Source organism: Apteryx mantelli, chromosome 12, assembly GCF_036417845.1.
Source record: "Apteryx mantelli isolate bAptMan1 chromosome 12, bAptMan1.hap1, whole genome shotgun sequence".
Lineage (NCBI taxonomy): Eukaryota > Metazoa > Chordata > Aves > Apterygiformes > Apterygidae > Apteryx > Apteryx mantelli.
This window is the reverse complement of record NC_089989.1, coordinates 16,401,529-16,427,876: the sequence shown is the minus strand read 5'-3', so window position 1 is coordinate 16,427,876 and position 26,348 is coordinate 16,401,529. Positions and strand designations below refer to the sequence as shown.

The window sequence follows — 26,348 nt, the reverse complement described above, 5'->3', positions numbered from 1 at the left end:
GACTGCTGCAGTTGTCTCCGTAGGAACCTTGCTTGTGTACACATAGTGAAAGCAAGCCCTGGCTCCTCCACAGTGCCTGTCATGGGAAACATTACATTCTTTCCTGTGGAACGTATCTTTTATTTTGCATCATTCCTGTGCACAAACTAGTATATAAAAACAAAGTATTTTAAGCTGCTGACTACATCAGTAAACCTCCAGTCCCCTTAAAAATAAAATATGTTGAACCAAGTCAAGTTGAACCAGCACACTTTTCAGATGATCTCTGGAGGTAAGGAAGTTACTGTTATTAAATAAGTAATGAGGAGTAAGACTACAGTAGCCTGGGACCAACCTGTCATCAAGAAGAAGTATGTGGACTGGAGAGCAGCTGGGAGTTTACTGGGAACTTGCTTCCCAAGATGGAAAAATATTTGCAGGCTCTATAAAAGCTCAATTGCACATTTATCTAAACCACCAGTAGGAAACTAGTTGGTTTGGAAGCTACAGATTGTATTCCTCCATTTACTTGGGCACTGTCCATGGACATGAAATACAAAATAAAGGCAATCAAAAAAGAAGCCTATAGACCAACCTTTTGAAAATCATTTTTATTAAATATACAAAAGTTCAGCACTTTGTAGAAAATTATTTCTCCATCTCTAATATGGTAATGCTGGTTGTAGTTTCCTGCATCATTTGTATAACAGCAGTCCAACACTTCTGTTCTTCTCCCCAGCAAAGTGCAATTCCTCATTTGATGAGGCAAAAGATATGTTAGAGTGGCAGAAATAGATTGCTCAGTCTCCCTAACACATTCTTTGCATTAGACTACTTCTTGCACTTCAAATAACCTTGCACTCACTACCACTGCTTTCACCAGCAGAGCAGAGCCATAAGAATTTGAGGCTGAACTGATAGTGTTAAAATATCAAAAGAGCAAGAATTAAGGCTTAAAAAATTTTTTTGTTTTTTTTTAATAAATCAATTCTCTGTTTTAGTACCATTTTTTAGCAAACATTTGCTTCTACATATGTTCAAGTAAGTTCTTTTGGTATGGGGAACACATTTCTCCTGACAGTCATAACTGGACTTCATAAATACATTCACTGAAGACATTTCCTATTTGTGTACTGAATTATGTATACTTAGAGAAAAAACACTGAAGTGTAGGTAGGGCACATCTAGAAGCTACACTCTAGCTAGGAGGAGACAGTCCTAAAAACAGTACTAGATCATTTCCAATTGCAAATACTGGTGACAGCAGAAATATGTAAACATGAGTAATCACAATACTACATGAAGGCATTGCATTAACATGATATAAAGCTCAAGATTTAGGTTACTAAAGTTTATGAAATCAAGCAAAAATGTTTCCATGATTTAATTTCATGGAGCATTTTCATTGTCTTTGCTAAGTGAAATTCAAAAAAGAAACAGTATACATAGGAAAAACACCAAATATTTTACAGAAGAACGTACATCAGATTTTAAAAGTTAATCAGTTTTGTTTCAAGGCAGCAGGTTTTATTTTTAAAGACTAGTTAAAGGCAAGTGACCTCTGAGTATCCCTTTAAGCAAGTGCAATTTGAAGTTAAGTTTCTGAAATACTTATGCAATGGTACAGTCCACACTACCACCTTGGATGCCTAACCAACAACTTCAGAGGCTTTTAAGAAGTTGGGGAAAATCAGTGCTTTCTGACAAGCCTGCCCTGCCTTAGAACACTGCTAACCTGGCCACTTGTGACTGCAATTTACTTTTAAATTAGATCTTCAGTCCAAAAGCATATATTATGCTTAAGTACTGTGTCTGTCTCAGACAAGTTGTGTTTTTTCTTTGAACACATACACTTCAAAATGTATCAGCAAGAGAAGTGTACATGACTGCGTATATAAGAAATAAAGCGTCAGAGGGAGGGACTGTCAAAGAGAGGTACACACACACATTTCCTAAGGACTTCAGATGACAGTCTGTGTGATGAATCTGGCCCTTTCTCCCTATAGACAAGGTGCCCCACTGTCAGTGAGGACTTAACCAGTTCTCAATAATCAAGGGAATTAATAAGTGGTAAGAGAAAATCTGCTTCTTCACTGATTTATAATGAATGCAGACACTCCAAAATGCTTTGTTCCTGAAGTCAATTTTGACTTCCTACAAAGCAGCATCCTACAATAGTCTTACTTTTCATGGATAAGTGTGTCAACAATCACATCCCAGCCCCCTCCCGAGCTCTTGGTGCACACTGCCAAACTGTGATGGGCTGCAAGCGTGCTGCTGTAATTGGAACAGAAATGCACTGGAAAGGTTCTAACCAGGACTGAGCACAAAAGCCAAGCGCCCCTGTCTCACTGGTGCTTCTTCGGTGGAACGCGAGATTTTGCGATCACAATAGGAACTGCAGAGAGCAACGCGATCAGCAAAGCCCAGAGAGGGCGGTAGAAGAGCCAACCAATGGAGATCGTCAGGAGCGACAATGAGCTGGCGACACAGAAGGCAAAAGCTTTTAATCCAATGTTAACCAGATCTCTCACAACAGGAAACCAGTCCACTGCAGAAAGAATTAAACAAAGGATAAAGCTGTTGACAAGATGACTGTTTACCAGAGATCCTATGTTGCTAATAATTCATTCCTAGGATTTGCACACTAACTATTGTGGTCAGAGGACTCAAATCAATATCAAGGGGTACTGAATAATGTATTTCATTAGAGCATCTCAAGGCATTTGATAAGTGAGCAACTCCATCTCTTCAGATAGGAAGTCACCCAAAAGCAAGTTAAAAGTCTTGTCCGAGGCTTAAGAGGCAGAGCAGATGCCCTAGACTTATTCCACAACTATAAGGCTAACATACAATATGCAAACACAAAAAAGTAATTTTTGACAAGAGTAAATCTTGCAGTTGCATATATATGCACAGTAAGAAAAAAGAGAGAGTGCACAGCTACAAAACACATTTCCAGCAATTAAGAACTGATTTCAAAGCACATGATAGCTTTGATGCTTGAAATTTATGCAAGTTTGAGGCACCCTACAGTTCTTCTGTAAGTTTTCATTCCAACACTTTTATAAGTTAAAAGAATAAGCCAAAACCTTATTGGCTGTGTGTTTATGATAGTGTAGACACGGCACTATAATAGAAACAATGCTAATTAAGACCTCCTTTGGGGGAATCTTTTGTATATGGGTATAAGATCATGTTGCAGTACCTGGAGTTAGACTTGAAAGAACCAAAACAACTTGTGCTTTGGCTTCTGATTTTGGTAAGCACTGTGAAACTCTAAGTGGCAAAGAGCTATTTATATATATAGTTTTATGTTCAACCACCTGGTTCTGGCATCCCGTTTATTGTCTGCAATTTTCTACAGTGACTTTCAGATCCAGAGCCCAATGTGAGTTCAAATCAAGTTTTTCTTACCCTCCAAATTAATCTCTTTTATTCACATTTGTAATTAAACTTTGGGTATTATGATCTTATTTCTGAACTGTGGTACCTTTCTGTAACAAACTTACCCAAAGTGTAAAGGATTCGGGTCATTAGGTTGATGCCCACAAACATTGCCAGCCAGCCTGCAGCACGGAGGGCCCAGGTCTTCATGGTGTTACTCTCATGCTCTTTTTGAAATGCCTCCTGAAAGTGAACACTGTTATATGCACCCTGACTCATTTTCTTTCAAGATCCCTCTGTTTCCAGTGCATTATGAGCAAGTCAGAGCCAACAGCATTTAAGCCGTACAAATTCTCTTGTAGAAGATACACTGCAGCTCATTCGGTAGGGTCTTAATTTTAGCAGTAATATCCCAGTACATTATGACAGATTCCAAAAGGCAACACAAGGGAAATGTGCATCTTTCTGACCACGCTAAGAAAACCAAACAAGCATTTTCTTATACTCTCTGTAACCAGGCAGAAGGTGCACATTTTTTGCTGCAAATAGATACATTGAACTTTATTGTGGAAAATAAGGTATTAAAAAGTAAATGTAGTAAGGAAGAAGGAGCTGATTTTAGTAAGTCTGGAGGAAGGGGAGAGAAAAGGCAACAATATCCACTGATGGCCGAAGGAAAGGTGTATGAAAGAAATAAAGCAGCATGCAGAGGAGAGGAAAAAAAAAAGCGCTATGATATGCATATGTTTCACTAAGAGAAGCAAAGCATTTATTTGCAAGAAGTCTGAGTAAGATTTTTCAGAATGGGGTGTCTGCCCCTCTTCCTCGACAAAAAGCATACATGCTCTGGAGATGATCAAGACATAATAAAACGTCATGTGTATGCCTGATTTCAACTTATTCATTGTAGTGACTATTTCCAGTGTAAAAGTCTGTCTATTGAAGATTCAGAGCTCACAGCAGAGAACTGATTCTACTGCTGCTCCTTCAACTCAAAACGAAACCCTCTTTAGCTGTTTTGGGGAGCTCCTGTAAATTCTTGTCATCTGGGTTTTTTGCAGCAGGGCATGAAATAATCATTAATGGAAAGCAACCTACTAAAAGGAGTAAATGAATCACCAGATTTCTGGAACATGCAGGATTTATTGATGCATAACACATTGCCTGAAGGTTCCTGCTAAGCTAGAATAGCAATAAACATTTCAAACAGGCCTAAACTCTCTGTTAAGAAAGACAGAAGAGAATATTGCTCCTACGGTTTGTTAATTAAAGCCTGGGTTTTATTATTTTTAAATACAACCTCTCAAAAAGCATGCATGTGTGTGTGTGCATGTGCATATATACACACACGCACATATATGCATATTTATTTATATATTTGCGTGTATATATATATATATATATAATATATATATGGCAAACTACAAAAGAGCAAATAAAAGCAAAATGAGAAGCACAGGTAAAATCCTTAGAGCAAAGGGTGTTCAACAGCAATGGAAGGTGGGTTTTTGGGGGGTTTTTTTTGTTTGTTTTTAATAGGGTTGCTTTAGCCACAGTCCCTTTTAAACTGTCAGAACAAGCAGGAAATTACTCTTTCACATAGCCAAATTAGGTACTGTTCATGGATGAAGCACAGCACTCTGCTGCAACACATTAAGAACATGCAGAAAGCTAGAAGGCAAATGCAGGCTATAATGCCTTGCCCTAGATAGGAGAGAGAAAAGGGAATGTTTAGACCAGAGCTCTCCTCCTCTAGAACAGGCCTGAAGGAGAACAAGAGCTTATTCCCTTGCTGCTTTTGGGCTGCCATCTCCAATTTTAACCTTCCCCGGTATGGTTTGGTATCTCACCTCCACAGAGAGATCTCCAGGGTAGAGAATCTGCAGGACATCTCCAGACTTGGTGTGATATGGAATCAGTTGATCCCCTCGTTGGCGAGCAATCACAGTCACCTTGGAAGAAACCGAATTTTACTGGTTACTGAGTTGGTGCCAGAGTTTGCAAAATACAGGAGAAGCTAAAGACTTACCTTATCAGCTGAGCCCAAACGGGGGTTATTTCCACTCAGACCTGCATAGGAGAATGAGACACGAAGGTCTCCCACCTACAAACAAGAGAATATTGGAAATCAACAGAGAAAGTTCTTTCCAAAGGAGAATCCCAGGAAAGATAACTGCATGGGAACACCATTTATTGGATCACACTTTTTCTGAACATTTATGTCAAGCCAGAGAATATCCAGTAGGATTTCCAAGTTGTATTTTTTCCAGGCCGGGTTGATAGGAGAAAGAGGATAGGCTCAAATGCTGCTTTGTAACACTCCCTCCGATTTAGCTGCAGGAGCCCATTAATGCCAAAGAGCTCCTTCATTCATCCCTTGCCATTTCTTCTTTTGGCAGAGGAGGGCAGGCAGCACAAGCTCACAACAAACTATTTCACTGTATTCAGTTCAGTACAGCAAGGCAGAGGTGGAACCATCCCATGTCTCTTTCTATTTAAAAGCCTGGCAGAAGAAGAGACTCAAGAAAACAGAAGATGAAGATGCAAGCAGGATCAGAAGCTTCCTGCGAGAGAATCACTCTTGCTGAAGCACTGTACTAAGAGTCTCATCCTGTAGTGGTGGCACCACTACAATTTCTACATATTGCAATGGAAGCGGGACCTTCCCCAACCTTCTTTCTCACATAATAATGATTGTTGCTTTGGTTTATCCATCTCATCTTACCTCTGGACGCCTGGGGTTCTCACTGTGATAGAAGTAGTCTCCTGCCCGGGTAACATCAGCGTGTGGGTCCTCAAGGTTTGACAAGCTTAGCTGCTTAAAGTCATCAATCCTATCCACAAGACCTAAACAGAATAAGAACAAAGCTCAGGTTTGGCTATCTAACTTGGAATAGCCAGCTTGCTGGCTCCCTGATTATCACTTGAAATGACTGTCATTGTGGAAAGAGCCAGCATCTACTGCTGATGCAAAAGGAGACACAGCATCAGTACAAAGCAATCCTTACCTTTAGAAAGAACAAAGCTGCCAACTTGGACATTAGGAGAAACAGCAGTGAAAGCCTCCACAGCCATGGCACTGGGGAACAGAAACAGCTCTGATTAGTTCCAGAGTTATGGGCAAACTCTTGATTCACAGTATGTAATACATGGCACATAACCATCAGGAGAAACTCAAAGAGCTGAATGACTGACACGATGTGAAAACAGATCCATTGGGAAACTATGTTCAGACATTATGGTGCTGGAGCCACTACGACACGTTAAGGAAAGATATGCCCTGCCCATGGGATCCCCTGGCCTGACCTTCTATGCAGGCAGGGCATGGGATTTCACAAGTTATTTCTGTACTAAGCCTGCAGTGGGCTGAAATTGAGTTCAACTCTTAGCAAATTGTTCAATGTTGTTATAAAGGTTTTGAGTGATAATGAATTAATCACATTGCCTGATGAATTCCTGCAATGGTTAACTACAGTCATAAACGCACTTCACTTCTAGCCTGAGTTTATTTAGCTTCATCTGTCAACCACTGTATCTTATCCGCTAATTTAGAAACCTAGCTCAAACTTTCTCCGCATAAAGGTACTTCTAGATCATGACCAAATTAGATACTTAAATTCTCAATTCTGGAATCCTTTACTCACAGACTTAACTTCATTCTCATAAGTAGTGCTATTGGATTATCCTTGGCAGTAAGTAACACAGATAAATGTATTCTCACAAATGTCCAAGTTGCATTAGCGGGTAAGATGGATGGAAGAAAAACATGTAATGCACACTTAAAATACAGTCTCATTAATAATAAGCATGATTTGGAAAGATCAGCATGTCTACATACACAGGGTTGATTCAGGCAAGGATCTACCATAGTTATGCTCAGACTTCTTGGTCTGTACCACTACACTCAGATGAAATGTTCTCAGCTGCAGCACTAAATCAAAAATATTTCTTACTCTTAACTAGAGACTGAAGAACAGTTGGAGAATTTTCATTAAGAAAGTGGTGTTGGGGCAGGGAGAGAAAACAGAAATGTCATCTGTGCAGCCCTTTCCCATTACCTCTTGTCTAACCAGATCTAAGTTAGTTGGACTTATAATTAGAAGTATATGTGTCTTAACTTTCCCTTCCAAGGTGGTACTTCCAATTAAAGGATAGTTTATTCAGAAAGCACAGAGCACCAAAACAAAGTTCTGGAGATTTTGCAAGTTCAAAATTTTCTTCAAATTCCCATATTCCTGCCTCTCCAGCTGTATTTTTTACTTACACCATCACATTACATCACACAGATAGCATCCTGCACCCCAAGAAACCAAGCAAGTGCTGTGAGAATGACATGCAAAGCTAAGACTTGGCATTAAAAGTGGTATACTGTAGCGTAATCAAAATGCTGCAGATGAGAGAGATAAGAAACAAATTATATGTGGGTGATTGCCACAAACAAGCACGTGAGTTCACACATGCTAGCTTAGAAGAGCAGAGTGCAAGTAGTATGACAAGCACATGGGATGCCTGCTATTCCAGCTTTGTATTTGTAATAGAAAGAAAAGAATAGAAAAGAAAATTAGTAATGGACTACATTAATAGACAATAAAAGTCAGAAAAAAGCCCACTCGAATTCTCCTACATAGAGACCACGTGGTCCAGAGGTAACATGATAACAGCCTGACCGACCATAACTAATGGGTAAGTTAATTTTGGTCCCACCAGGCAGCTTTGAACTGTTATCTATCTAATCCCTTCATGTCTAAGCTTTCCCAACTATAAGAAGTCTGGCGGCTTTCATCTACCTTGCGGTGCCATGAGGATTAGTCATTCAGAACTCATCTTTGATCAGATATAATGAGAGAATCTAGAGGGACTGTCTATGCAGCACATTACCTAGGGTTTTTATGTCCAATTTCTCGATCAAAGTTTCTGCTGTTCACAACTTCTGATTTCCATTCAGTATCTAAAGAAAATGAGACCAAGACTGAGGACAAGACAGGAAAAGTTGCCACTAAGATCTTAGTTACTGAAGAAAGGCCCTTCTCAATCAGTGAATCAGTTCCAAGTTGCACTTGCTGTAATACTTTTTACATCAAGGTATATATGTGAGAGTCTGTAACATTATACTTAAATCTAGCCTTTTAACATATTAACAAGGAATGGAAGGAATTAGACAGAAAGGATTTTTAGGGATAAAATTGTGGCCCAACTATGCTCAGTGGCATTTTCCCTGATCAGGCTTTGATTTTTGGCTCCCCTCTTTGGGAGTGATCTGGTTCTGCAAGAAAGGGATGTGAGCTCTGCTGGAACTAGCAGATTCAGTACAGCAAAGCAGCAGATAGAGATGGTACCTGTACATTTCACAGGCAAAAATTTATAATACTGCTTTCATTCAGGCCAAAGCAGTCTCCCAACACCCCCAAGACAGGCTCCAGTAGATTTCTTACAACTGAAAAACTAGGATCCCTTTTTTGAGCAGTTCCCATATTAAATTTAGCTTTATATGCTTCTACGAAGGAATAGAAAAGAAGGAAAGGGAATCTGGTTAAACAGTGGAGGAAGGATTATTGTAAGGGATATTCTGGCAACATACAGCCTAATATTGGACAGAATCTATCAGTCTTGAGAGGGGAGCTGTTTTTTTTTTTTTGTTACGGCTTTTCTTTTTGTTCCCTACCACTGTAAAGCTGTTTTTTCCATAGCTCACACCCACTAGTTCTGATTCTATACACCTCCATGCTGCACTGTCCCACGTTTCACTGAGCTGGCCCAAAACTGCTGCACACCCACGTTACGCATCCACGTGCTTTAACTGGGAATAAATGAGGCAGAGACTGATCTCCAGAGATGCAATGACTCAGAGCATTTTTATGCCACTGGGTAGATCAGAATAATCCTCTTTGTTCTGCTCCTGCCAAAAAAAGCATTTGGCAAAAGCTGCAATGCACATCAGAAGGTGCTGGTGGTTTTCAGTAGCTGGTATCAACACCTAAACAGACTCTCAATATATTGCCTTACAGGCTGGGGCTATGCTGTTCTTCCCTGTCTGTTCTCTTCAGCTCATGCCTGACATGTGCCCAGCTACACCACTTCTAAAGACAAATCTCAGGAGACACACTGTGCTCCCAGCTCTGCCCACTTCCTGCCACGGAGGACTCTACAGTACCTGTCTCTGGAGCATCTTATCCCTGGATGCTGCTCTGAACTTCTAGGATTTCTAAAGTAAGACTTAGATTTTCTGTAGCACACAGTCATCCTTTCACTTTGGTTACCTCCAGAAAGGGAGGTCCTGACATTTGCTTAGGAAACAGAACGTTTTCTTTTTTCTTCAAACTCCTTTCCTTTCTTTCCCAATGAGAATATTATAGGTTTTAAAACAAAAATCAAAACACACCCACATAAAAGTCCAAAGTCAGAGTCATAAAAGAATACTTTCTGTTGATCAACTTACTGTATGTATACTTTGTCTCTTTCTTAATTTCACCATTCTCTTCATATTCCCTGCAGAGAAAAGGGGTGTGGTGAGAATCGAAACAGAGCACGCACACAACTGGTCATGCCAGAACACACTTCACAAATGAAACGTACAGATAGTTCCCTGGCAATACACTGCTAGTTACCAGCCTCCAACTAGACTGAGCCACTGATCACAACCCCCTGAGCTCTGCCGTTCAGCCAGTTTTCAATACACCTCACCGTCTGCTCATCTAGCCCATGCTTCATCAACCGTTAGATCCACTTACTTTTCTAAAAAAAAGCCTCATTTGGGAGATTAGTGACTTTTTTTTTTTTTAACCTTTGTGGAGGAAAGGAAGGGAGCCTAGGTGTATGATGAGATTCCTGATTCAGCAAAAGCCTTTTTAATTTCCTCTTTGAGGACAGAGAAAAAATTGGCTTGAGGATCCATTCTCCAGTTTTAAAGAATGGCAGCAGGAAGGGCTTACCAGACAGGGTAGATAAGGAGGGGAAAAAAGGCCGGGGGAAGGGATTGTGAAGTTTTAGTTAAAAAACAAACAAACAAACAAACAAAAAAACACAACACAACCAGGATGAAGTATTTAGGGATAAAGGCTTCGATTCTGCTAATGAACCAGCAGGCATGGAGCATTGTGGGGGTGGAGTCAGGCAATTCCTGATGGGCAGAAAGAACATTAATATATAAAATGGAGTTTTAGGAACATTAGAAAGGGCAGAAATCAATTGGGCCTTTGGGAAAGATAGATGGAGTGTTTTCTATTGTTGGTCCATAAATTGTTAAAGATTTTTGAATTCTGTTGACAGCATATGCAACAGAAAATAATCGATGGGCTCTGGGAACAGCACAGGACAACAATAATGAAAAGGAAAGCCATAGCTGTAGCATGAAGGCTAAGAAGTCCCATAAGAAGCTATACAAGGTCAGGAATTAGAAACATTTTATAAAAGGTTTTGGAAGCTATCCAAATTTTATCAGATGCAAATTCCACAACATGAACCATCTATAAGATCTGACACCTGCAGGGAAATAAAAGCAACTCTGTAGAAAGCCCCAAGAGCTCTAGAACTCTCCTGCTGTAAAGTTTTGTTTTTTTTCTGGGGATGGGGGGGGAGTGGGGGAGGAGAAAGAGAAAGAATACTGTTGTGATGTGACCCTGTTAATACAACATCTTTCTAAATAACTTTTTAAGACTTCTTTCACTTACTTGGAATCTTCATATTCTACCCACTGGTACATTTCCACATTACGCTTAAGTTTGACGGCATGGATGGAGAGCCCGTAGCTGGGATCAAACAAAGGCTATTTAAAATTTAAAGAAAATACAAGTCAGTATTTATGTTGTACTTCAGGTAAACTCAAGCATCGTATTTTTATTCTAGCAAAGGCAATATTTTTTGGTTTGTCCTAGAAAACTTTCTCATCACACCATGATTTGGAAAAGAATAGCGTGTTCAAACAAAAAAAGAGCGAGAGTGCATGAGCACAAGAAAGTCCCATAAACAAAATATAGTGGAGCAAAGCTCCTTCAATTTTTGAACAACTGCATGACCAAAAGGGTGAAATGATGCATCAGATACAACAAAGTGCTGCCCTGCTATCACACAGTTTCCTTCTTTCAAGATTCTTTAAGAACTACACATTAATGAATTAAGTATCTTAAAAAACATATGGGGCAGTATCTCCATCCCAGGGATGAGAAATCAATCATCTCACCAGCACAAATCATGAAGCCTCAGTGAATCCATCTACATACCTCAGTGTACATAGTTAGTACATAGTTGTATACAGTACAAAAGCCATGAAAAGACAGGAGGGAGCATCTGTTTATACCACTGATAAATTTGACCTAAATAATCCATCATCACAAATCATTGTCATAGTAAAGAACAAAACCAGAAATGCTGACTCAGGGGACGCAGGCTTAAGTGTTTAAACCAGGGGGAGATTTTATTTTGGTGGATGCTATCACGGTGTGTTACCTCCTGCAACACAGGCTGACATGGACAACGTCACCATCGCTGAAAAAAGAGAGCTTGCAGAGCCTCTGTACTGCAAGTCCCTAAAGACTTTCTAACGTCATGAACGCACAACAGGTTCCCTATGCATCAGAAGAATTGAAATTATACAAAGGCAGTGGGAGGGTAAACACAGCTAGAAGTAACATATTTCTCGGGAATGGGGAGGCCAGGGCTGTCTCCCTGCTTTTCGGCCAAGAACCTTAGATGGTAGCAGGCCATGCTTACAGGGAAGAAGAGAATCTACATATCTTCTCCCTGGATATTAAAAATACATAGTTTTAATCAGCAGTAAAGACTTCTCCTTTCTTTCAAGCTCTCCTGTCTTCAAGATGCTAGTTTTATTTACCTTTGATGTGCTCAGAGGGCCGGCTAAGCGCACTAGTCTTCCCTCATTCTGTTGAGACACAGTGTGGATACTATCAAGAGGGACCACCAGAGAAAGTCCCTCATCAAGAGATTTGGCTGTCCTCAAAGCTCGTCCCTGCAGTCAAGAAAAGCAAAATAGAGTTGTGGAAGATCAATTGTACAGCATCGTTTTGTGAAAAAGGTTAGTAGACAAGCAATCTGCAGACCCTACACAGGGCTTGCACATTTAGCCTCAAGGCATTTTCTCAAAATGCACTTGTAATTCTCAGCTCTCTCTTTCTCTGTGTCTGAAGAAGTTTGAGGCAGGACTTCTTATCCATGCAGCAGGCCCATTAACGTTATCTAAGCTACTAACACAAACACCGATTACTCCCACAAGGCTCTAAAATTATTACTCTTCACCTTTTACCTTGTTCGTTATTCTTGAATAAGTGCAATAATTACACCAGTTCGGATTCTTTTTCTCAGTCCTATTTGACTACTGGGCAGAAGTTCTGCTCCCCCTCTTCAAAACTGCCAAATATCCAAACTCCGACACCCTCCATGGCTGTGATCCTTCAAACACCTATATCAAGTTCAACTCTGCCACCACCAGGACTTCCACTGATTGCAGTGGCAGTTCTCGGGATGAGAAGCATGTGTTTGCAAGGGTCATATCGTAAGATTACCTCCTTACTTTAATTATTTTTTCAATCTAAAACCAAGACATAAAATAACACTGAAAATAATTAACATGCTCAGCTTTGCAAGGTGGAGTATTAATTCCTACAACACAATTATAACAATACTAGAAATGAAGATCCTACATTATCTCAAGAAAAAGACTGGTTATTTGCCTGGAGCAAATAATTTTGCTTTTTTTTAATTTTGTTTTTTGAGACTAAGTTGGACATCCTACCATCTTTTGTGTGCACCACTGATTCCATACTTGTATGACAGGCTCCATTCCTCTCAGCTGCACAACACAGGCAGGGACATAATATTGAACCACTAGCACACAGAAAGATATTCTATATGAGCTGCTGCTCATACAAACCTCTTTCAATAATACTGACTATAACCTATTTCCACACCAGCTCAAAGCTTTTGGATCTTATCTTACTGCAGACAGCCACCATCTCTACCACACTCTGTTCTACAGAAAACCTCTATCTGTAGCCCGGAGATCCCCATTCTTCTGTTATCCCCAGCACAAGTAACAGATTCTCCAGACACATTATCTTTTTCTCATGGGTGAAGTAATAAGGTTTGACCACGACCATTATAGTAAGTCTATAAATATGAAACTAGTTGAATGTCATGTCACCTGTGACATTATAAAGCAATGTAAGCATTAATAGTGTTTAACTTACCTCATTGGTAAAAAGAAGGTAGAAAGACAGAAGAAATGTCACAAGTCCCATCAACATGCCCCCAGAAGTCTCGCTGAGCCTCTCCAGGAACCCTGGTTTGGACTGGCTTGTGATTTTAACATGTTCTTTTTTGCTGCCTGTGTCAGAGAACTGTTGGAGGCAAACCAAAAATGCAGTATTGCTGTGAAAGGCCAAGACATTCTGTTTCAAAATAAGTCTTTTAGCTTTGTTAAAACTGCTGTTCTGCAGAGTAGCACCTTTTGCCTTGGACATAAGCTTTTCCTCACTTGTAACTGTTTTGTCACACTTCTGATACTAGAAGTGTGACAGTCAATAAATAAACTTGATAGAAGTAAATAAGCTTGATGGAAAAAATCGCTAACATACTGGTTCAACCTGTCCCTAGCTTGCCTATTTTGCGTCCACACCCTGCAGTCCGGACATGACAAATTGAGCAATACTCCTGACTTCCAGACCAGCTACAACACAGCTATAAATAACAAGTTGCTTTTTACTTCACTAGGGGATAAGAGCCTGAAGCCTTTAAAATAATTGCACCTTGGGCAACAAAAGGAGACAGCTTAATACCAAATTGTTATTCCTGTCCTAGACGGTGCTGCATTAAAGTGCACGGGTTTCTATACGCGAGCGCTCTCCGTACGCATTTCGGCAGCGGGGAATGACCGAGAAGCAACTTGGGAGCAGCAGACGCAGCTAAGGGCGGCAGGGAGGCCTCCGCTCGGCCCAGAGGCCTCGCTCGGGGAAGCCCGAGGGGCTTCGCCCCGGTCCCGCCGCCATCTCCACGGCCAGGGCCCCCGGGGGGAGCCGGCGGCGGGGCCAGAGCCCGCCGCGGGGAAACTGCCACCCGGCGGTGCTCACTCACGTTCCTCGACATCTTCAGCCTTTTCCCCTCGCCGGGCCCCGCCGCAAACACCACACAGCACCAGCACCCGCGCCGCCACCTTCGGACCCGCCCGCCCGCCTCAGCGCCTCTCCCCGCCCCAGGGCGCTGCCGCCGCAGGGCATGCCGGGACAAGTAGCTGCCAACCGCCACCGTCGCGGGGCACGCTGGGAAATAGAGTCCTCCCGGCTGGCGCGCGGCAGGCCGGGATATGTAGTCAGAACCGGCCGTTCCCTTCCCGCCTCGGCTCTCGGGAGGAGGGGCGCCCGCGGCCGCCGGAGGGCAGGGAAGGCGCTTCCGGAGGCGGGAGGTCACGGCGTGGAGCCGCGCGCCGCTGCCCGTTGCGTGGTGGTAGCGGAGGAGCGGGAACGGGGGCAGCGGCGGCGGTGGGGAACGGGTCGCCGGCGGGGTCAGTCTGTGCGCGCGCCGAGGGGGAAGCCGCCGGACCGCGCCGCCATGTCGTACTGCCGGCAAGAAGGTGCGGGCCGCGCCAGGGCGTCCTCCCAATGTCACGCCGGGGGCCGGGCCGGGCGGGCTCGCTCCGAGGCGGCGGCGGCGGCGGGGGAAGGCGGCCTGTGATGGGGCTACGCGGGGCGGGAGTCGCGCAGCCGCCCGCTCGCCGCTGCTCGTGAGGGAAAGGCGCAGCCCGAAGCGGGAGGAGGCGGGAAAGGCGCCCGCGGGCCGTGTGTGGCGGCGGCCCGGCCCTGCCTTGCCCTGCCCTCCCCGACCTTCCTCCTCGCCGCGGGGCAGCGCGGCCGTGGGGCGGGCGGGGTGGCCGCTGTGGGCCCCGCGGGGCCGCGGGCGCGGGGGGAAAGGCCGCCCCGCAGCTGGCGGTTGGCACGGCCGCGCTCCTGTGGGGGACGGTAACTGCCAGCAGAGGTTAAACTGTAAAAGCTTAAATAGCCGCAGTTTGTTACCTTATTAACCCTCCCCGGCAGATGGGCAGGGTGGTGTGGGAGGCTTCATGCTTATGCACCTTTACAAGGTATTGCGTTGCACGGGTCATACTACTTACTAGGCTTGACCAATTGATGCCCTGGGGGCTTCTTTTTTTTCTCCTTTGACTAACGTAAAATGTCTCAATGTAAAATTTCAAGCTGGCAAAATCCATTCTCTCGTTCTAAATGTCATTTCGAAATGGCAAACTTTGGCACACTGAATGCTGATTATGCATAATGGTAAGGTAATCGTAACCTGTGCTGCTGCTCTTGTTTTTTTTTTTTTTTTAATTATTTATTTTAACAACGTCTTGGGTCTTTGCAAGGACCCTCTGTAAGTTCTCTCATAGAATCCTACAAAATTACAACAATTTCAGTGACAGGAGTTAGAGTTTATATATTTCTAGCTCCTTTCATGTAAGAAATCACTGGACATTCCTCATTGTAAAGTCTGCTGGAGTACAATGCAGAGCTGACAAAAAGCACCGTTTTTTGTTTTAAGAGATTTAGATTTATCTTCTTTTCAAACATGTTAAAATGTGTATTGATTACAAAGCAAACTAAAGGGAGTTTTTGAACATCTGCTGATTGAGGTCACATTGACAGGCAGAAGATCCTAACTTCTAATATGTTGAGTCACTGTAGTGTCCTTTCAGAATTTGAAGAATAAGAGGAAGATCTTGGGGAACTTACTATTTTCTTTCCACTCAATGAATAATCAGTTGTGCATTCAGAAGAGTTATTTCTGGTTGTGTGTTGCATTTTTCTTTTCGTGCCTGCCTTTAGAAGATTCTTCTGTAGTCTTACAGGGTTATTAGGAAACTCTACCTTGTTTTCCAGCTAAAATTTTTTTTTTTTCCTACAGAACTGCTTTGTTAAAAAAAGGATGGCACAAGAGCAGGAAACACACTGTTATTTTTCTGTCCTTGATAATGTTCACAGTACCTTTCAGTATAACTTGTTCTGCACTGTTAGGGACTGTGCTCTTTAATCCAGATCACTATTAGAAAATATTACACTGGTCTTAAGGTAGACTACTGATCTTAATAAATATCCTACCAAACGCTTTACTATAATTCAGTATACTTTTCCTTTTGCTACCCCTTTTTTGTCTAACCCCTTCATCTGGGTTAGTCTATGTAAGAGAGTAGTTGTCCGAGCTTGTTTTGAAACAACTTTTTAACTTCGCTGTTCAATGAACTATTCTATGATCTGCAGCTATTGCAGTCTTGCTGTGAAAATTAGAACTTCAGAGCAATAAAATTTCAGTTAGCTTCTATATTTTTGCCAGGTAAATGGATGATCTGTTCTAATATATTCTAAGACTATGTAAATGAGTGCTTTAAAATAACATTTTCCAAACTATTTTATCCTCTTTTTACCCTTTTCTGTATAACAAGAGTGAGGCTGCTACTTTCATATGTTTCTTCTGTGCATTTGGTGATTGTGGCTTCATATTTAGTTAGCATTGCTTAAGAAATCTTATTTTGGGCTGCTTGCTCCCAGCGCCTGTCACTGCACTATGTTGGCCCTGCTGTCCTAACTTCATTAGGTCAGGAGGGTTTTAAAATTCAAAATTCTGTGAAGTGTTTCTCAAATGCCACCACAACTCAAAAATGATGTGCAGTCCCACTACTACTACCTACTGCTGTGAGTCCTGATAGCTGATTCTGGTCTCCCATTGAACTGAGTACTTGTTTTATCTTGCGTCTCTTTAGTGAGAACTTGTCCCTATCTCCCTGGACATCTAGTTCTACTGCCTAACTGAAACATTTATCATAAATCACGCTGCTGAGTTATGTCTTTTTTTCTGTTCCTATTGGCTAATGAGAATAATTTCCTACAGGCATGTGAGTATGGTACAAAGAGGACAGGGTCTGTTTCTCTCAAAACTGTAATTTTCCTTCTAGATTAATTACTACCTGATCTTTTAAACTTATGTTGATGTTTTTAATAGGTCTTATTCCCAAGTCTCTTACAATTTTTAGCAGCATTCCTGTCAATACTTGTCAAATTGTCGTTCTGTATGTGATCCTCTGAACCAATAACTGTTCTAGTTGAAGGTGATTGATAAGTTAAATAGAGTTGATTAGTTATTAACATGTGATGTTCAGCAGCTTTGTAAATGACTTGTTCTGTCTTGGCTTTCTCTGAAATTTGGCTTGTTTACTTTTAAATGGCAGGAAAAGACAGAATTATATTTGTGACCAAAGAGGACCATGAGACACCAAGCAGTGCTGAGCTGGTTGCAGATGACCCAAATGACCCTTATGAAGAACAAGGTCAGTAGCAAGCAGAGAAGTGGAAGTAAGGAGTGTTACAGCACATTATATGATATTCTAGTAATCTTCAACAGCAACAACAACAAAAGCCAAACCTTGTAGGAAGCAGGAACAAAATCTTGATTCATTTTTAAAGAGTAAGATAATAGGGCTACTGGTTATTCCGTAATAAAACACCAAAAATCTTAGCAGTTTTAGCTTCTGAGTTAGGACATCACGGATAATTTGCTTTCCATACGGTGTTGTTTTTTTTTTTTTTTTTTCTCTCTCTAAACTTTTAATCGTCTTTCAGTGTGGTCTGCTCAAATACATCAGTTGATGGTGTATAGTTTCAGTTAGCAGCGAGAGATATTCAGAAAAAGCTTTTCTTTCCTTTCTTGCATTAATGTAGTCAGAGCTTAACCAGTGAAAATTCTGGTTATTTTTCACTGTCTTTAGATAATGAAGTGCAATTTTCAGAGAAGCTGGGTCAAGATGCACACCACTCATCTCAATTAGTTGTTCAGCTGCCTACGTGCAGAAAAATTGCCTCTGCAATCTTTGAATATCATTTTTAATATGAATTATATATATATGACTAATCTTTTACTGTACTAGTAGTAATATAATCAATAACTAGTACAAAAATCTTTTGATGTCATATGACAGACAACTTTAAATTATTCAGTTGTCAGCTGCAACTATCTTAAAAAAAAAAAGAGGAGAATTCAAATTTTCAAATTTTGAGTGAAGATTGCAGTTCTGACCCTAAGTATATCTAACCTGAAAATGAAGTAATTTAGGATATTTGAGAGATCAGAATATTTCTGAGATCAAGACTTGTAAAGTTCTGGTTGCACAGATCATATTTTGAGTTGTTTCTACTGGGTAAATTAAGCGTCTTTCTTCCTGTCGTGGTGATTAAGTAAATTTTGCCCTAGGTTAATAAATTGTCAGGAACATGTGTGAATTGGGATTAAAAAATTATTGAATTGCTTTTATGCTTTCAGGCCTGTTAGCCTCTTTTGCTTGTCCTTTAAAATATTGGTTTAAGTTAGGTAGCTTTCATTGAGGAATCTCCCTTTAAAATCATATTGTGTTGTAACTTGTGGTCAAATATAGTGTAGCTATGAATAATGAGCAATTCAGGAAAACTGGGTCACTTCACTCAGCTGCCTACCTTGGCTTAGTTTCTGCTTCTCTTTGAGTGAAGTGATCTCATTGCTTTCAACTCAGCTGAGATAGAAATAAGCCCTTTACTGTTTTGGAAATTTTGTTAAAAAAGTAAAAGCTTTGCAAGTGGCTCTGTGACCCTTAGAGGGCAGTGTTTATGCACAGTTTAGCAGCTGGAGCACACAGGGGTGCTTTGTTAGCTGACATAGTATGTAGTTTAATTTGAATCATATCTTTTTATGTCACTAAAATAACTTTTTGTTTTCATACATAGATTTGTTTTAAAATGATTTTGCATTTAGCTGCCTGTTTCAGTTTTAGAGCTTCGTTAAAACAGTGTGCACAGTCAGCAGTTACATCTAAACATTTTATTCTCTGGACAGTAATGAGTCCATTCAGTTTTTTAATGACCCAAATGAAAACAATGAGGAGAGTGTGTGGAAACTTCATGTTGTTTTAGATCATTACCTGAATGAATAAACTTATTTCAAGTCTAATAACAAATTTTCCATCGTATGCTCAAATCAATATCAGACCTTCCTTTTCAAGAATTAGACATTTTTGTCAGAGATGCTCTGAATCCTAAATTCCTTCTCTGATCTGATCACAGCCTGCTAGAATGTTTTGTAAAGCATGCCTGATGAGGATGCAATACTCATTTCCTAGAAAGAACATTTAGCATAGTTTAAAATGTGTGAAATCTATGTCCAACCCAAGTCATTGTAAATACAGAAGCACTGTTGACTGACCCAAGGCAGAATCACCTTGGGAAAGAGGCTCACAAAACAGTTTGTGGATATTCTTGTGAAAACCAATAACAGAAAAAGATTGAATAAATCTTTCAGCTTTAAATCGGCTTCAGTGAAACACACAATTAGAAACAGTTTTTTTTTTCTTTACTGAAAAATAAACACTGGATATGTTGGTTCAACAGTAAGTTTCACTAGCTTTTCAAATATATGGCAGGGTTGGTGTGATTGAGGTTAACCTGACACCCTTTCTGAGATGAAAAGAAGAAGCTGTTTTTATTCTCTGTTCTTCCCCAAGCCATCAGTGGCTGTGTCTTATTTCAGAAAGATGTTTAGAAGCTGAAGTTTAGTATCTGTCAGGAATTCCTCTATCCCTCATATTTTCGGGCAGAATGTGTCGCTGGCTAAGAGCCAATATCCAGACTGCCTATTTGGTGGAAACAATCTGTGCTTTGGCACGCGCTGTCGTCCTCTTCATGAGGATGGTGCTTCAGCTCCTAAAGGTTTCAAATAGAGACCTACTATAGGCAATGAAATCCAAGTTGCACTTGTGTCTGTTATTGTCTTGACTCGGCTGGAAGATGGATCCTACAGATGATTCTTGTAAAGCTGTTCATCCTTATGTAGAAAACAGCATCTGAGGAGAGCTGTTTTTTAAAACAGTGTTTACTCCAGTTAGTATGCTATGTGGAAGCGAAACAAAATCTGAATTTTTAAATCCTGTCTCAGACATGTTAAAAATTTATTGTTTGTAAAGTGCCCAGGTAATGGCCTCTAATGATCAGATGGTGGAGTTATGTTCTCAGTTCCTTTTCTTTGGCCTGGGGCTTTGTGTCGTCTTCTGGAAAAACTAGAGGCTGCTTGCAAAATAAAGAAAAAAACAAAAAAACAAAAAAAAACCCTGTTTCTAGATATCACATCTGGGGAACATAGCAGCCCATGGGGATCTTATCATTCACTGAACTGTTAAGTCACCTTGTGTGGTGTGGCTAAACAAAGTAGCCTGATGTTCAGCTAAGTAAATCCATGTATACAGGCTGTCTTTGAGTTGCATGTGGTTGTTTAAAGTTTGCCTGGCTTCCCAGTTATAATCAGTTATGGTCTTACTTTTTGTTGAACAGAATACTTTTTTAGTGATAAGAATCTGTTTAGCAACAGCATGTGGATACATATTTGTTCTAGAATTAAGCATCTATTTTTGACGCCAGATTTTCAGAGGAAAGAAAAGTGTCCATCTTATCGTTTGGGTCATCTAGCCTAATACAGAGATATACTGCAAAGGCTTGGAATGTGAACATAGGATGTGATTCTCTTGGGACCTCTAAAGAGAGGTTTCTTTTTCTTCTGTCTTCCTCCTCCCCACTCTCAATTATTCTTTTTCTGGTTGTACATATGTAATGAGTATATAAGCTTGTGCCATTTATTTGGATAACAAACTAGCCCAAATTAAAGGAGCCACTTCCTCCTTGTTTAAATGCTATATTCAATGATTCCTATATGTGTATTTTATTAGATATGGAGAGGTTATTGGGAAGAATAGAACAGGCTTTTTTTTTTCTTTTCCCCTTAGCAATCCTTAAGTCACCTGCTTCCTATACTTCAGGGTAGAAAAGAGGAAAAAGCCAGAAGCTAGTTATGTTAGGGAAACCTTACTATTAAAACATGTATCTGTATGATTCAGAAAGAGAATTTTTGTGTGTGCTTAAATAGTTATTCTTAAGCTTATTCTTAGCATGTGGTAAGTTACTGCCACGTTTTAAGGGCTCTCTGAAAAATTCTCACTTGAGCTGTCTCAGGCTACAGTGTGGCAGATCAAAACAGAAACATTTCACGTATCACACAGAGTGTAACTGCATCTAATGAGAGAGAAATTTATGGGCAAAAAAGACATATGGGAAAAACATTTTGGAATATGTTGTAGTGCAGAAGCTCTGTCTCATGTATGGTTTTTATTTAAAAGAAAATTGGAAAAGACTTTTCTGTACATAAAGTAACACGCAGGCTTTTCTAATTTAGCTTCTACTTTGAATGGAAGACTTGGTTTCCAGTGTTCAACTTCTGTGGCATAATTCACCCCAATAATTCTTTTGATCTTTTCTGCTGTACTATATACAATCATATCTAAGAGTGAATAAGTTTATTATATAAATATGCCATTATCTGTATTGTTTTCTAATACACATTAAATTTAGTTTGTTTGGGATGATGCATTTATTGTAGGGCCTTTCTCATACTTAAGATAAAAATGTAGGGGTCTTTTCTTTTCATAGTTCTTATTTTTCATCAGGCGTTAACAAACATTAGTCTCTGGGTTTTGGTCAGTAGATTACTCAAGAAAACTCACACTTGGTTTCTCTAGGGAGAAAATAATATGAAAATAATGTGAGAAAATTATGTTGAGTTCTTTTCTTGATTTCTGTACTCTCAGTTGTGAGGTTTCAGTAGCCAAAATTTGAAGGTACAGAATCAATTTGAGCTAAAAGCACTGAAGGAAAAATACCATCTGATGAGGCCATGTGAAATGGGAAGTCAGACAGACCAGGGTAGTTCAAATTAGTGTTTTGTATCACAGAGCATCTCAATAAAGTTCACTGTATATGCCTTTTAACAGCTATGGCTGATGAAAACAGCTTAAGAATCCATTTGCGGCAGTATTGAATTGCGGAAATTAAAAACTAGTATTTCCACTGTAAAGCTTGTTTTTGGTCTTATGTATTACAAACAAATACATTTAAACCTGGAAGATCTCTAGTTCCCATTGAGTCTTTGCTCCAGTGGCTTAGAATGATTTCTTATTTTAGTTGACTTCTATGAAGAAGACACTAGTGAGTTTTATGCATGAAAAGTAATATTTATTATCATCACAGATGTGGTAAGAAGGCTGGCTAAAAGTGCTTATAGAACTGCTGAGCAGGCTGTTGCTGTCCTGTCCCTTTTCTGTTTCTCCAGACTTGTTCTGGTCATCTTATTTTAGAGGCAAAGTTTTGTAATGGTTTCCACAGAGGACTGGTGAAGCAAAAACCCTCTCCTTTTAAGGAAGAGCTTAATAAAATGACTGTTCATATGTACAGGACTGTTTTTATGACTTATGCAGTCCCTTTCAGTCCTGCTTCCTATGTTTCTGTCATCTTGCATTGGCAGATAAGCTTGTTATTTGAATGTTTGGCTTGTAACATGGAAGAAAGCTTTATCAGAACAAGAGTGGGACTTTATTATAGCAAGCACAAAGACAAGTGTTGACATGAAGGCAGATGTTCTGCCTTCATGCATGATATTAACAGATTCCCTGAGCTGAAAGAGATTAGGGTGTGTGAGGTCAGCAGTTAATGGCTAAACCAAACCTTGATCTGTTACGATGGGTGGGTTTTTCTTTCCCAAGTACAGACTTAAGTAGATTGTGACCCACTGGATCAGTGAAGTTCAGGCTGCATTTGAAAGAAGTTTTAATTCAGAGAATTAAAAATAATCACCCTATCTATTTCAGGCTTGTGCTTCAAGGAGAGTGATGGATGAGATCTGTTTTGATTTTAATTGTGTTCTAAGCTAGCTGATACACCTAATCGTTTAAGTACGCATTCTGCTATAATTATCAGTGAGGAAATGTTTGCCTTATTTGTTTGCTTTTTAAAAGAGAGTTTCTGTGCCGATAGCATCAGAAACTGATGCCACTTAAGTGATCAAATAGGTACAAGCCAATGTTCATGTGGTATCCAAGAATGTATAGATTAAGGGGTAACTCCTACTTTGTTAAAATTTGCATGCTCACAAGGCAGTTTTGGTTTTAAAATGAACAATTTCTATTTTTATTTTAAGAGGATTATTTGACGAGTAATTTTATTGCTGTGGTGTCTTCAGGAATATTCCAAAACTCCTCTTGTGTTGTTTTTGAAGTATTAGAAAAATGAGTGTTTAAAATGACTGGTTGATGTCAATGGGGAGGAATATAGAACTTCAAAATCTAGTTTACAAAGCAAACCATATTTCTACGCTGCATGATCAACGTCTCTTCTTTCTGCTTTATGTCATTGTCAAAAAAGAATCTGGCACCAGCCATCCATTTCCTTGTCTCAGCAGTTCTGCTTTTCTTCCAGGCAGCCAGAGATGCCATGATACACTGTACTAGGTATATCTGTTCAGTACAGTGATAATCACAGATGTTTTACAAAATTAACCTGTTGGATAAAGCTTGGCCTATGAAAAATGACAATATTATAGCAGTTGACAAAGTCATGCTAAGGAGACTGTTACTTACAGTAATGTAAAAGAGACTGATCAGCACCAAGAAAGGACTAACAGTGTAACTTTTTATACTGGACTGGGTTGACCAAGTTAGAGCAAGTGATAGACAAATTGCAAATTAGGGTGAAATTTTCCATTCATTCCTCTTAATATAACAATAAATATGGTTGGTTTGCTGTTGCTCTACCAATACATAATATTCATAGTATTGTGGCCCAATGGCCAAGGAGGTACTAGTGAGGGTGAAATGCATCTCTGGAACTTCATGATCCCATGGGACAAGGCAATAAGTAGGCTTACTGAAGTCTGTGGTAGCATTTTAGGTGACTTTAAGTTGCACCTGGCCCTAAATATAATTTCCTCTTCAGATCGGAATTAATGCAACTCTGTTCTCTGACAACAGTAGTTGCATACCTGCTTCTAAAAGGAAAGCACTTAAACTTCAATTTGATGCACATATTGTCAGCTCCTGCAGGAACTCAACCTGGAGTTGAAGTTAGGAAGCTAACTTCTTCTGGAGAGGAGAGGAGAAAACTGTCAAAGTAGGGAAGAAACTAACTTGGATCATAGCACAGTGTTTTTTTTGTAGCTGAGCATAACTGCACGTATGCTCGTGCGAAGTAGGGAAGGGGAATGAAGATATATTGATTACTTCAAGCAATATAACAGAGACTCTAGAAGCCCACATGAACTAGCCTGTTGTATTACACTTCTATGCATGACAGTTTAAAAGGTTTTCTAGAACTTACAGGGGAAATGTTCTGCTTGAACTCTGTCATGCTTATCAATTGATATCTCAAAGAACATTGCTAATTTAAATCTCCACCTTGGTCTTCCACCACTGAAGTATTTAATTTCTCTGTTCCAGAGCAGAAACTTCTAGCTATTCCAGTTTATTTAGAGACTAGAATGACATCCAACTCATTTTCATTTGTAATCTGTAACTGAGGGGTTTTTGTTTGGTTGTTTTGGTGGTGGAACTAGGCATGCTGGCATGCTCTTACTATTCCTTTTGTTCTGTGGTGTGAGTTGATCTGTGCATGTCTTAGAAATAAGCTGATCTTTGTTTTTGTGATTCTAGTTTTCAAATTTTAAGGGGAAAGTTGTGATTTAGTATTCCAGAGTTCATTTAAAAAGAAAAGAAAAAAACATCCATCCAGTTTGATTTGAAAGAGTTCTATTCTTAATGCTGGTATTAAATTCTCATGACTTGTATGAGAACATTTTAAGGCTTGCATGCTCTTCTGACAGACCTGTCAAGTGGATTGACTTGATGCCAACTCATGGTTATTTTCACTTTGGAATTTTCTTAGAATATTCTCAGTGGTCTGTAGTCAAGGGAGAAAGACTTAATTCAGATATGGAGATGGAACTCTTCTCACTTGTGCCCAGTAATGGATCGTACAGATCAGAGATGGAAGCAGACTAGCCAGAAAATGGAAGGTGATTTGCACTCTTGAAGCTACAGAACCAGTATGGCAATACTGGTACTTCAGATTATACCTGCAATGTAGCAGATTTTGTGGGATGAAATTAATTTTTGAAAGGAGCACTTAACTTTTCTTCTCTCTTTTGTTTGTTCAGGATTGATATTGCCCAATGGAGATATCAATTGGAATTGCCCATGCCTTGGTGGAATGGCTAGTGGTCCCTGTGGGGAACAGTTCAAGTCAGCGTTTTCTTGTTTCCACTATAGCACAGAAGAAATAAAGGGATCAGACTGTGTGGACCAATTCCGTGCCATGCAGGAATGCATGCAAAAATACCCAGATCTTTACCCTCAAGAGGATGAAGAAGAAGAGAAAGAGAAGCCAAGCAAAGATTTGGAAGCTAATCCTATGGAAGCTTCTGTAGCCAAAGAGGAGAAGGGATCTAGCTAATGAAGATGCAAGGAGGCTGTTGTCTCCACTTCTTATTTTCAGTCATGGACTTTTGCAGGGTGTCTATCTTTTGAGTCCTCAAGAAATGTTTCACCATTGTTCCTGTACACTGTATCATAATAAATAATTTATTGCAGAAGGAGAAATCTGTGCTACAGCCTTGCAAATAAATACTGCAAAAAGGAGGAGTACGTGCATGTACTGTGTAACCTGTTAGTGGACACAGCCAAAACTTTAACAGCTGTCTTTTCCCTCCAGTTCTCAGCTAGTGTTTTGTCTTGAAAAATATCTCTAAATATATAAAATATACAACTTTCAACTAAAATTTCCACTAGTGCACCAGGTCTGTCTTCATTTCAATGTGTTCTGATTAGTAGCTGTTGTGTTTTGGGTTTTTTTTTTAAATGTATTCTGTCCTATGAATAGAAATTGAACTAAATGACTGTATTTGCTTAAGGCTTTTTTGCCAGAGTGATTCAGAATGTTGAAAATGACCTAATTTAGAATTTGTAAACTAATTTCAAATGGCATTATTTAGATTATGGTTGCATTTTACTACTGACATCAGGTAAGGACTGCCAGGAGAATGTTGGAATGTGTGGCTCCTTTGATTTCATTAACTGATTGTGATGACTTTTACAT

General features: G+C 40.0%; 3 protein-coding genes across 3 annotated transcripts in view; 2 read left to right on the top strand and 1 right to left on the bottom strand.

Moving 5' to 3' along the window:
- Positions 1-575: 575 nt before the first annotated feature.
- On the bottom strand, positions 576-14,538 carry TMEM43 (transmembrane protein 43). Its single transcript, XM_067303335.1, has 12 exons — positions 14,449-14,538; positions 13,566-13,715; positions 12,194-12,328; positions 11,034-11,128; positions 9,803-9,852; positions 8,245-8,314; positions 6,375-6,445; positions 6,092-6,213; positions 5,396-5,470; positions 5,217-5,318; positions 3,492-3,609; positions 576-2,530 (listed from the first exon to the last, which is right to left on the bottom strand). The coding sequence occupies exons 1-12, from the start codon at positions 14,458-14,460 to the stop codon at positions 2,328-2,330; spliced, it is 1,203 nt and encodes a 400-aa protein (XP_067159436.1). The 5' UTR covers positions 14,461-14,538; the 3' UTR covers positions 576-2,327.
- Positions 14,539-14,922: 384 nt separating this feature from the next.
- Positions 14,923-25,706, top strand: CHCHD4 (coiled-coil-helix-coiled-coil-helix domain containing 4). The gene is made up of 3 exons (XM_067303649.1): positions 14,923-14,944; positions 17,588-17,686; positions 25,411-25,706. The coding sequence occupies exons 1-3, from the start codon at positions 14,923-14,925 to the stop codon at positions 25,704-25,706; spliced, it is 417 nt and encodes a 138-aa protein (XP_067159750.1).
- UROC1 (urocanate hydratase 1) overlaps positions 17,655-26,348 on the top strand; it is a 122,024-nt gene continuing 113,330 nt past the window's right edge. The window contains exon 1 of the mRNA XM_067303334.1: positions 17,655-17,686. The gene's annotated coding sequence lies outside the window, so the exon portion shown is untranslated. The remainder of the gene's footprint in view (positions 17,687-26,348) is intronic.

Coding starts and splice junctions, on each gene's coding strand:
- TMEM43 (XM_067303335.1), bottom strand. Junction 11,129..12,193: donor GCCCTCTGAGCACATCAAAG/GTAAATAAAACT, acceptor AATTTTAAATAG/CCTTTGTTTGATCCCAGCTA. Junction 5,471..6,091: donor AGAACCCCAGGCGTCCAGAG/GTAAGATGAGAT, acceptor TCTTGTTTGTAG/GTGGGAGACCTTCGTGTCTC.
- CHCHD4 (XM_067303649.1), top strand. CDS start 14,923: ATGTCGTACTGCCGGCAAGAAG. Junction 14,945..17,587: donor GTCGTACTGCCGGCAAGAAG/GTGCGGGCCGCG, acceptor TTTAAATGGCAG/GAAAAGACAGAATTATATTT. Junction 17,687..25,410: donor TGACCCTTATGAAGAACAAG/GTCAGTAGCAAG, acceptor TTGTTTGTTCAG/GATTGATATTGCCCAATGGA.